This window comes from Aythya ferina (assembly GCF_964211825.1).
Source record: "Aythya ferina genome assembly, chromosome: 1".
Lineage (NCBI taxonomy): Eukaryota > Metazoa > Chordata > Aves > Anseriformes > Anatidae > Aythya > Aythya ferina.
Window position 1 is genome coordinate 55,553,591 of NC_140296.1, and position 12,109 is coordinate 55,565,699.

Here is a 12,109-nt window from a genome sequence, read left to right on the forward strand (position 1 = left end):
CGTACATCAGTGACTATGAAAGGCAGGCACTGGTATGAAAGGGAACACAGCTTATGTGGAGAGCATAAAGTAGGAAAGCAGTCCACTGAAGTCTAACAAGAAGGGAACACTAAATAGTCTTATTGTACATACACGGCAGATGATCAATTGCCTTTTTAAAGCTGTATAAGAGACTTATTTTGTTACTCCATTTGGCTTCAGTCCTGCCTTTGAGGGTCAGCACGCAGTCTGTGCAAAAACATGCGGGATACATGCCAGGAGTGGAGCCTTGCACTATGCTATGATGGAAAATATCCTAAAAAGCAATGAGGTGCCTTTAGGTTATCATGAAAACATACCCCTTTCACATCATCCCTCCAAAGGGGGTTGATACCTTGTGGCTGTAGGTGCAGAGTGAGGGTCTGCTTGCTTCAATGTAGTGACCAGAGTGCCTGGCTGCTCCGTTTCAGGGTATGACTTTCTTCTCTGCCAGTACGTGACTGTGTGCCCTGGGACCCTGATATGCTGGCTTTTGGTATGAAAAATGTGACAGACTGCAATGATTTTTTAAAATCCTGATTCTTGTGTCCCAGCAGCAACAGGCTGTTACATGGTCCTGGTATACAGAGGGTGGTGAACCCCACTTCTTCAGGACTTCCCAGCCTAAGCTGGACAGTAGAGCAAAAACTAGTATGCCCAGGTGTAAGAGCTATCTTTATGGTCTGAAGCTATTTTTACAGCTGTCTAATCCTTCCTATAGGATTAACACCTACACTTTGAAAGCGAGGAGAGGAGAAAGAGGGCAGGGCATCTCCAAGTGTCTTGGCAGTGTTAGGTCCCGAGCAGCAACACCCAGATCGGTCCTTACTGCTTTTAACCCACCTTTTGAGCAATAGACTTTTGTTAAATATGAAATATGCACTTCATTTTATGGCAGAAAGTAGAACTGGATGAAATATGAAATTTCTCTTCAGATGCTAGCAGCACTGTTCTCCTGTGAGCAGTTTTCCAGCCTACTTTGATGTATACATTTTTTGTCAGGGTTATTTGTTTAAGAACCCTGTTGCTTGGTCTCATCTTTGAGGTTATTTTTATGCTATTTGCTTATCGTGAACACTTGTTGGTTTTTCATCCTTTTAGAGCTGAAGATACATACATAATTTTTAACAACTTCAAATAACTGAGAAAATTCATGCTGTTAGGAATGTGGGGTTGTTATTTTTAGTATGGATTGTGACTGTGTATGATGGCAGAAATAAGAAAATACTGGGGGAAGTTTTCACTATCATTTTAATTCAGTTGTTAAACGGAAGTATAAAATAATTTGGGAATCACACTAAACAGAAATACATTTTTTTATGGCAATTTTTACTGAAAGAACAAGTAGTTTATAAACTTTGTGTTTAAGTGTTGTACAATGTAGTATTTAAGTATTCCTAACATATTTATCTTGACCAGGTTGACTCATTTCAGTTTCATGCACTCAAAATGTGACAGGGACATTCATTAGGGGAAGAAATGTCTCCCTTTATATTGTGGCAGGTGTGAATAAATGTAAAGGATTTATTTTCTCTCCTTATCAGGTGCTGCAAATGCACTAGCAAGAGCAGAAACAAAACGAAAAACTTTTTTCTGGTCCATTTGCAGCAGTTTTGAAGAAGAGAAGCAAACACTATGCTTCCACATGAAGCTCTTACTTTGACCAAAATACTGATGGTGTGTTTCAGATGTTCCAAAGAAGCAGTTTATTTGTTTTTTAACCTGGTGTTACTGCTCAGTAATGTAAAAACAAACGAAAAAACTTCAGATGAAAGTGGGCTAGACAGATTAAAAATATTAAAATCACTTTTTGGTCATAAGCTGACACATTGATTTGGTAGATGGTTAGCGAAATAGTTGCTAAATGAATTGGCAGGGGGGTGAGAAGAATATGTCCAAACCCCCTTATTTTCAAGTCTTGGAAGTCTTCCAAATATTGCTGTGAATTTCCTTTTAAAAAAAAAAATCTGTATTGCAGACTGTGCCAAAGAATGGTCTAAGCCAGTATGCAGACTTTTTTTAAAAAAAAAGATTGGAGATCACTAGAACATTAAAGAATTGTTAAATCTATTAAAATATTCACCACTGGAAGATCATAAGCAACTTACTGTTTTGGATTTTAGTGGGAGGAGAAGGAGGAGAAATTGAATAAGATTGAAATAATGAGCAGACAGCAAATACTGAATGCACAATGTGTAAGGCTTACTGCTTTGGGTACCTTCATAGCTTGCAGCTAAATGTGATGCACATTATTCATAATTTAGAAGTTAGTGGCCTGACGTTCCCTGAAAATGTAAAGTGACTTTTAAAATGTAATTTTACAGAGCTAAATGAAAGGCCAGTTCAAAAAGTATTAAGCAATAAGGATGTGTAGCTTGAAATCAGCGAGCTTCTTTTCAGTGTAATAAAATTAGAGTGTGATTTTGGTGTAGCTAAATACCACCTCAAGAGAATAGCAGCAATTCCCTGCTGTCAGCATGGCTGGGATTCACCTCGTCTTAACCAAACTCTGTAAAACAGGTGTCTGGGCTACTTGTCATCAAGAGTAAAAGAGCACAGCTGTATCGCCTAGGAAAAGTTCACTGCCAATGTATGTGGATGGGTGTTTTGGGATGGGAGGCATTGCCCTCAGGAGCTGCGGTCTTTCTTCACTGATTAACAGCCCCCACGTTGTGCCAGGGGAGGATTAGACTGAATATTAAGAGGAATTTCTTCTCTGAGAGGGTGGTCCAGCATTGGAATGGGCTGCCTGGGGAATGGTGGGGTCCCCATCCCTGGAGGTATTTAAGAGACACGTGGATGTGGCACTAAGGGACATGGGTTAGCGATGGGACTTGGTCAGTCAGGTTGATGGTTGTATCTGATGATCTTGAAGGTCTTTGCCAACCTAGATGATTCTGTGATTCTATGATTAAACGTGAATCTGGCTGTCAACAAAAATAGGAGCAGGGGACTGCCACCTGCAGCAGCAGCTTCCCTGCTTTGTTTCCCTCCCCACCTTCCAGCTGGGGGGCATCCACAATAGCTAATGGTCTTATCTTTATGGTCTTGCCACCAGCCTTCATCACAGCAGCTTCCATGTCAACATCCCACTTGCATGCCTCGTCCTCCTCTTGACCTTCACCTTCAGGTCAGCTCTTTCCCTCCCTGGTGGGAGCTCTTACTCAATGAGGCTCAGGAGATAGTTCTTTTGGCTCCCTTTCCCCCTGCCCTCAGTGTTTGGCCACATCTATGACCTTCTGAGCCTTCCCTCTCCTCAGCATGTGAGGCTTTCATGATGGGAAGAGAAGGCCTACTGAGAAGAAGCCTGTGCTTTTGCGCCATGGCTGGAGAAGGCCCTTCTTCTATGAGCTGTAGGGAGCTCCTGGGGCCTCATGGATGAGGCCCACACCAGCGTGGAGCATGGAAAGTGGCCAAACTGCAGCTTGTGAGATGCAGGTGCATCCACAGAGCCATGGGACGGGAGCTGATGAAGCTTTGCCTTTGTGCTCAGTGCCTGAGGCAGGCGTCTTGCTGGTTGGAAAATGCCTCCCACGTTCTGGAGAAGACTTGTGTTGTCCCATAGGCCTTGTAAGCACGCTGAAGTCAGACACAACTGCTGGCTGCTGATGCTGCCCCTGGTGTGGCACACTCGACCCTGAATGCTTCCTCTGTCAGCTGGGGTTTCCTGCGCCTCCAGTGCCTGCTGTTTTGGTTCCTCACCCAGCAGACTGAGATTTTAATTTATCGTGTTTAAATTTTTTAGTAGGGATGTCATGGAACTGCCCTGAATCAACATCTCTGTAAGACCAGGGAGTTGCTGCATTTTTGGATGTCGTACTTCTCCTTCTGGTCCTGCAAGACCAGGAGCGTCACCAGGCTCTAAATCTCAGCGCGTTTTATATGCACAGTGTTTCCCCTCGAATAAACTGCCAGATTTTATTCTGACTTGGACTGATCAAAGCTAAGATGAGTTTAGAATGATAATCTTATTTACAAATACTCGAGTAAGAAGCATTTCATGTTACTGAGACACACTTCAGAGAAAATGCCGAGTGACATAAATGCTACAAGACTGCCGTTCTGTTGTCTAGATGCATATAAGTAAAAAAAAAAAAAAAAAAAAAAAAAAAAAAGACTTTCAGAAAACACCCAGCAGGTTTTAATCAGCTGCTTTTACTCGTGGTCTGAGATCAGACGGGCCAGCTCTCCTCAGCTAACCTTATGCGGTGGGGTAGCGCAGGTGGGCTCTGCATCTTCTCCTGGTGGTTGGTCCTATACCTGGCCTGTTCCTGGAGGCACCTGTTCTCCTGGGAGGAACAATGCAGTTTGGGCTGTGCCAGATACCATCTGACTCTTTCAGTGAGGAAGGCTCTTAAAAATGGCCTTCTGCTCTCTAGCAGCAGGGGCATTTGCCTGAAGTTTCTCCATCAGTGTATTTTCAGTGCAGCAAGCTACTAGAGTTATTACACTAGGTTGAGCATCTTTTTAATAATATTCTCTTGCCTCTAACAAAATGCACTTACTGGGAAGCCCTTTCACTGAAAGATGATGTATGTTTGGGCGTGCCTATGTACAGCAGGAGATGGAGTGGAAAACGTGGGAAACTCGGTTAGGAGACACGGGGCGCAGGGGCTGGCGCAGGCTGGGTGTTGGTCATCACAGATGTTTGCAGTGTAACCAAGCTGGAGAACATGAAGTGAGCCCATTCAAATATATTCACACTTAAGTTTTGTTTTACATGGTGTTGCATCAGATTCCTTTTTTTTCTCTCTCCTTCTCTGTCCTCGTTTGGCATTTGGGGATGAACTGTTGCAGTTACAGCGAGGTTGGTTTTGATGAATGCTTGAAAAATGAGTGCTGCTCTCTGATTGTTCTCCGTCTGTTTTCCGACAGCATTCGTAAGACCAACGTTTGCTGTGGGTAACACGAACAAACAGTTCATGGAGCAATAGGTCTGTTAGAGGCAATGTGTGTACCCGGGGCACAAACCTGCTCAGCAAGTTCCTAGGAGGTGAATTTGGCTTTCCCCTTCCAACTTTGCTCTCAAAACCAGCCAGCCTTGATGTATCAGGTCACTGCGTCCTGCAGCAGAAAAAGGGCATCCTTTCTATTGCTCAAGCCTCGCTACCACCTATTTCCCTCTCACAACTCCTATGCAGTAAGTCTGTTGGTTAAGGGCACGGCCAGGAGATGCAGGGACCTGAGCTCAGGTTTGCCCTTCCTGACTCAGCTCACCAACCCAACAGCCTGCCTCACATGGTTTTCTTTCGTTCACTGTGTTTCTGCTGTTTCATTTTGCTCTAATAATTTACTAATAATTTACTAATAATTTACTGGGCAGAAAGGGAAAGGGCGAGTCTGTGGGCTGAGTGCAAGGGCACTCGGCTGGGGTGTAATTAGGAACATGGGTCTCTTGTGCTGTTGGAGTTTGTGCCGTTTAGTGGGCTATTATTTATTCTCAAGTGAGCGGAGATCTCTTTTTCAGGGACTCTTGAGTTAAAATAGGTGCATTTCTGCAAAGAACAAAAATATTTGATTTCAGTGATTGGCCTTTTCACTGAAAAAGTGTGGGTTTTCTGCCAAAGAATTGCTGGTGAGCTGTAATTTGCCGTATTTGCTGCAGGTGTGGATTTAACTGATGTGCTGATGAGAAGAATCCTTACAATCAGCAAAACTGCAGCTCTGGGAGCTAATATTGGGCTAGAACATCTGGTCTTTGTAGTGAGAAGACTTTTATAGTGGAGAAGGAAATGCTTGCTCTTGACTCCTCTGATTTACTCATTAACTCTTGCAAGAGTAACACAGAGGAGCCTTGACCAGCCTCGGTGCTTCATACCAATTTTCTAATTCATGGTATTTTTCTCTCAAACCAAAAACGCTCTAAAGGTTCATTCTTAGCTGCCATCCAGGGATGGGTGGATATTTTCCATAGCTTTAAAATTAGAGTAATTACTTTCAGCTGCCCTGTGGGTATGGTTGAAATAACCACTGATTTTGTAAGCTGTATTGGCAGTGCTGTTTTCTGGACAACTTCTTAGCATAGTAATTTTTCTGCCACTAATTAAAAGCATCTTTGTTAATCTGCAGCACTTAACCCTAGGATTTGTTTTCTTCTTACAGCAAAGAGCTCCAGGGAAAGTTTTGCACGATGCTGTTTGCAACCACCTGAACCTTGTTGAAGGCGACTATTTTGGTCTTGAATTTCCAGATCATAAAAAGATGATGGTATGTTAATTTTCACCTGGTTTTCATCTGCATACACACTGTATTCTCTCTTCCTGCTCCTTACTTACAAGGTGTGTTTAACGCTGAATTTCAAAAGAAAAAAAATAAGACTTAAAAAAAAAAAACAACAGTACAGTTCTTGCCTGCTGAAGTTGAAGCAATGTTTTTAAAATCTGATTAGTCCTGTCAGGTTTCATCTGTGTTGAAAATAGCAGCCAATTCAGACAGGAGTTGGACGGCATTTCGTCTTTATCAGTTGCAGTAGAGAAGCCAGAGGCTGGTCTGCTGCAGAGTCTCAGCTCTGATTTTACAGTCATGCATAATCTGGAGCATGGAGTCTGCAGACAGAGAAGTTAACAACGACTGTGACACAGTTCCATGAAAAACATCTTGGGACAGGAAGATGATTAGATAAAATATAACGAGGTTAATAAAAAAGAGGGGGGGTGGGGAGAGGATAAATATATAAGTAAACTGTTGAAAGTCCTGTCTGGGGAGCCATGTAGCACGGCAGGTGTGCTGGTCCTCACACTTTGGACTCTGAGTGCAGGTGCCGACAGCATTCAGATATTGCACTAATACTTCCAGGGTGGGAACAGTAGCAGAGAAAAGCCAAAGTCGAATGACTTCCCAGACTACGACGGCTTTTGTTCTGAGGTTTGTTTCCCTTCAGACTTCATGTGTGACCTCCTGGTATGTGGGCCAGGTGTCTGGGTTGTTTGACCTGTACATGCTGGTGTATACTGGATTTGCTGCCTGTTCAGTGAGTTCTGCACATGTAGCCTGGCTGACCTAAAGGAGGTGACTTTGGGCAATTAGAAAAAAAAATATCTGTATCTGTCTCTATATAAAATTACTTTAAGAAGCAATATTTCTTAACCAAAAGCCAAAAAGGATTTATCTGCTGCTGCAGTAATCTGTTGTCATGCCTTAGTGCAGGCTAACATAGGCACTCTAACTGAATGCTACAGGTCATAAAGCTTTTGGCTAACTATAATTAAAGAGGAAATTTTGAAAAATGGACATCGATCTTTAAAAATGATCCAGTTTGCTCCTGGATTTGCATGAAACACAACTTCCTAAAAAGTTTCATATTCTGCCAAATATCCTTGGCTAATGCTGTAGGTAACTTGAGAGCTTAATGTGACCCTTCAAAACAGTGCAACTGTACAGTGCTACTACAACAGAGCATCCATGTTAGTGGTGACAAGCTGACATTCCTGATGTATGTATATAAAGCTGAAACAAATCCTAACTTCTAGTGTGTGTATACAGTTGCTTTTTAGTTTTCTAGAAAATAGAGAAGGTCATTTGATTGACCTTCCCTACTTCACAGGTCATTAAGTTTCAAATAGATGACCCTCTGTGTTTTGATCAGAGACCTGAAGTAAACTAACAGTTTGCAGTCTTGTGAAAACAAAATGGTTTATTTGCTCGAGGCAGAACACAGGAGAGATTGAGGTGCTGCCAGTGCCTGAGGCCCTTGCAGTGGCAGGCTGGAAATACATCCAGATGATCTCAGTGGGGGATCTGGGGCTCTGTGATGAAGAGGAAGGTTGAAAGAAAACCCCAAGGCTGTTCCCAGTTTGACATGCACGGCAATACTTCCATACATCAAGCGTGGTAACTCATCCAGCCCCTACCCTTGCAAAATGAAGTATTAGCCAAGCATCTGACAGCACGGATCTATGTCTGCCAGTTTATCCAGTCTCTGTTTCTGAAAAAGGGGGAGATCCCTAGATCTAGCTCACCCCTTGTCAGCTGTGCCCCCAAAATAGTGAAATACGGTGGAAGTAATGTCTTCAGCATGGGCTCTGCAACATAAAAAGGATGTTGAGGTCCTTGCAAGCATCCAGAGGAGTGCAACAAAGCTGGTAAAAGCACTGGAAGGCATGTCCTGTGAGGAGATGTGAGGACACTTGGGTGGGCTTGTCTGGAACAGAGAAGGCTGAGAGGTGACACCAATGATCTCTGCACCTTCCCAAGGAGGAGAAGCTGAGAAGGAGGTGCTGGTCTCTGGTCTCATTAGTAACCTATGACAGGACACGCAGGAACAGCACAAAGGGGAGGTTCACACTAGACAAAGGAAACATTTCTTTACCATGAGGGTGCTCAAACACAGGGACAAGCTTCCTAGTGAGGTGGTTGATGCCCCCTGCCTGTCAGTATTCAGGAGACATCTGGATAATGCCCTTAATAATTTGTTTTCACTTCTGGTTAGCCATGAATTGGTCAAGCAGTCGGACTTCATGGTCTTTGTAGGTCCCTTCCAACTGAACTATCCTATCCTATCCTATCCTATCCTATCCTATCCTATCCTATCCTATCCTATCCTATCCTATCCTATCCTATCCTATCCTATCCTATCCATTTTAAAAACAGCTCACAGAAGCTCTTAAAGCAAGAGATTTGATTATGAATCATTGTTTTGGTATGGAGCAGCATTCGGGGTGAGAGCAGTATTTACATTTAAGTCATAATTACTAGTTTCTGTGATGCAGTTGATGTAAATGTTCCTGTGGGATTTAAACCTTTTTGAGCTTTGTAAGGGCTATAACGTAGAATTAAAGCATTGTGCAAATAAAAAATTGTGTTTAGTTTCATATCTAAGAAAGAAAACACACATGCATATTTTATATTCAGATCATCTGAAGAGAATTAATCACTCGTCCGGTGTAGAACAGAATGTAAAAAGAAAAATAAATATTCGGAGCATATTTGTTTAGATGTGATCATATGTACACGAAGCCATGTATTCACAGTTCAGCTGTGTTTGTTTCAACATGCAGGGCTCCAGACATCATGCTTCACACATTGCTGGTTGTATGCCATGATGCCTGGCAGCTGGATGTGTTCGTTTGCTATGTATGTAGCAGAGAAGATGTGCATGGGAGGTGAACACAGGGTGTGAGGGCTGCACTTCACCCCAGGACAAGGGGAAATGAGGCATTGTTGCCAAACCTGGGGTTTTACAAAGTTTCATCACACTTGATGTCTGCCCCAGTTCTTCAGCTGCAGAAATCCAGTCACTATCATGGAATGCCCAATTTTGTTTAAGAAATGAAGAATCTAGCCTTGGTAGATGCAGAGAAAATGAAAAGCAGGAATCCTAAGTGCATCCTCACAGTATTTTTCCAGTTTATAAATCAAGCTCAGACTGACTGTGCATAGCTACAGGGTGGGAGCCGCATGATGTGTAAGTTTTGATTGCTTGGGTTCGGTGGCACTGATGAGGTCTTCATCTTGCCCCACCTTCCAGCCTGATAAAGGATGCTGTGACTTGCTGGTAGGGTGATTGGGAAAGCGGAGAAAGGAATGATGTACTTGCAGTGCTCATGCTTTATCATAAACTTCCTCTGGGAGACATTTTTTTGGGATCAAAAATATGACTCCCATATTCTTGTAAATTGCCTGCTTCGTATTCAGGATTTTTTTTTTTCTCCGCTACGCTTGGCAAAGATCCTGACCTTCATTGCAGCTTACGTCCATGCCAACTTTCTGAAACAAAACAGTTTAAGTTACCGAAATGCCAAAAAGTGTCAGAACGAGTTTAACAGGTGATAAACACTGTTTTCCTATTCTTGGATAACCAAGCTTCTTGAGCCTTTCCAGAGAAAGAGACTTTCACAGGCTGCGAAACATAAAAAGAATTCCATTGAGAAACATTAGGGAGTGTAACAGGGCAGGAATGTGAGCTCTTTGCTAATTGCAAGCACTCCTATGGTGATTAGGAAAATAGCAAACAGCATTGGCACAGCTACAGCAGCCAGGCAGGCCTGCTTCTGTCTGGCTTCTCAGGTGATTTTCTAAAATGGGTATTTTGAGCGTGTTTCAGTCTCTGCGCAACCTAAAATTATTCAAGGTCAAAGGTGTATTCATTTAAATATAGATTTTTTCCCTGGAGGAAGACTCGGTTGATTTGTTTTTTAATGGCTTTAACCTTTGTGAGGGCTGTAGGAAGTTCCTCCGCAGCTTCCAGAAGTCTCTAAGGAAGGGGCTCCCTGCAATTCAGTGCGATAACAAAACACAAATCTCGGGCACGGTTATCAGCTGAATTCGGCGAGCTGTCACACTTCCCCGGTTCCTGCGTGTCATTTGGCTTTTATCTTGTGTGTGATTCTCCCCGGGCTTTCTGCAGGCTGCCTCAGGTGGATAGGTGATACGTCCAGGCCCTTTTGATTGAGACTACAGAGTTGGCTTTTAGGCTTTGAACAAGCCATTTCAATCCATTCCTTCTCTTTTGAAATCCAAAGGAAAGACGCATGCGATGTCCAGAAAAAGCAGGCTGCTAAAAAAACAGATGAAAATAAACTATTTGCCGAAGTTGCACTGCACCCGATTAAGAAAGCATTGGCCTGAGCTGCCCAGATCTGTAGAAAGCAGAAATCCCAGATCTGTAGAAAGTTAATTTGAGTGAGGACCACAGGGACAGCACAGGACTGTCTTTTTCTCAGCTTCTTCTTTCACTTCTCCACAAAATGAAGGGCTGCTGACCAACCATGCTGCAACTGTTGGTATCTGAGACAAGTAAAGGGAAAATGTCAGTGTTCCCAGCTCCCTGAATTTGTACTGTTGCAAAAGCTATGCCCCAGCACAACACTTTTTCCTGAGCATCTTCAAGAGTTCTGGGGAGAAAAACCACACTGGAAAAAAATAGATAAGTAAAAGCAAATCTAAAATCTAATGCAATGAAAAATGCATTTGTTTAGAGTTTATAACATCACCTTCTTTTTGTTTTCAGGTGTGGCTTGATCTTTTGAAGCCTGTTATGAAACAGATTAGAAGTAAGTACTTCCTTACTGACATTTATTATGTTGGTTCAAGAGCAGCCAAGTAAGTGAGTACTCTGTCAGTTGGTACCTTTGTCTTCTCAACGTCCTTTTCTGAATTTTGTTTGGATTATTTCTTATTTCTGTTCTGACCTTGAGAGACATACGGCGCTTGCTGTGAAATTGTGTCCCAGCAGCAAGTCCTACAAAGCACACAGACATCGAACGCCTCTGGTTTTGCCTTTTATATTGACGGGGCTGAGCCAGCAGCAGATTGAGAAGGTTTAGTCAGGCACTAGGAGCACTGAGGTAATGAACAGTTTTGCAGAGAAAAAAGGATGCAATAAAGAAGGATTTGAGGGAGCACACGTTCCTGAGATACCGTAATCAGGATAAAAGAAAAAGAACTGAAAGAAGTTACTAATGGGAAGGAGCAGGCAAATTTGTGACAGCTAACAGGGCACTGCTGCAGCACTTGGAAATGTCTTAGCCCCAGAGGAGAAAATGGCTGGGCTAGGGAAGTCAGGGAACGTTGCAGTGGGAGAGAAAAGGAAATTGTACATAGCCATCAGCTTTGGGAAGAGAAGTGAACAAGAAAGGTTTTGGTGATTCTGTTTCCCTGTCAAATATCAGTAAAGGTCTTCATTTCGTGAGCTTTACCACTAGGTGCCTTTCTGGTCAGGTTAGTATTGGTATATTCTCTGGAAACCCTCCCTCTCACATGAGAGATGCGTTGCTCCTTTTGTCACTGGACCCAGTTTGTGACTTACTCTATTTGTAAGAGTCAGAACAAATGTGCTGCTGTTAACACAGAAATAGTAATTTGCTGCTGGAGTTGAAAACCAGACTGTATTTAGCTCCCTCCTGTTCTGAATCAAGGGTAATAGACACACTTAGTATATGTTATTGGATCAACTGATACAATTACTAAAACCAGACTTGGTTTTGGCAGAGTATCCATCCACCAAGTGTCTGTTCTATTTTACTGTGCTTATTCATTGCTCTGTTTCATTGTGTTTATTGTTTTATTGTATAAGTTTTATTTCGTCATTTCTAAATAACCTGAAGAGCGTCAAAAATACTGACAAAGGATGGGAGATTAGTGTGTATATGTA

At 42.7% G+C, this 12,109-nt stretch overlaps 1 protein-coding gene across 7 annotated transcripts in view; it reads left to right on the forward strand.

Annotated features, from left to right (window-relative positions):
* Window positions 1-12,109, forward strand: part of FARP1 (FERM, ARH/RhoGEF and pleckstrin domain protein 1) — a 193,531-nt gene that overhangs the window by 119,293 nt on the left and 62,129 nt on the right. For 6 of the 7 annotated variants that reach the window (XM_084524108.1, XM_084524103.1, XM_084524105.1 and 3 more), the window contains exons 3-4: window positions 6,121-6,225; window positions 10,967-11,009. In XM_084524108.1, the coding sequence (XP_084380234.1) occupies window positions 6,121-6,225; window positions 10,967-11,009 (148 nt within the window). Of the gene's footprint in view, window positions 1-5,736; window positions 5,854-6,120; window positions 6,226-10,966; window positions 11,010-12,109 lie in introns of those variants that run through there. The other variant, XM_084524109.1, reaches the window with a different exon arrangement.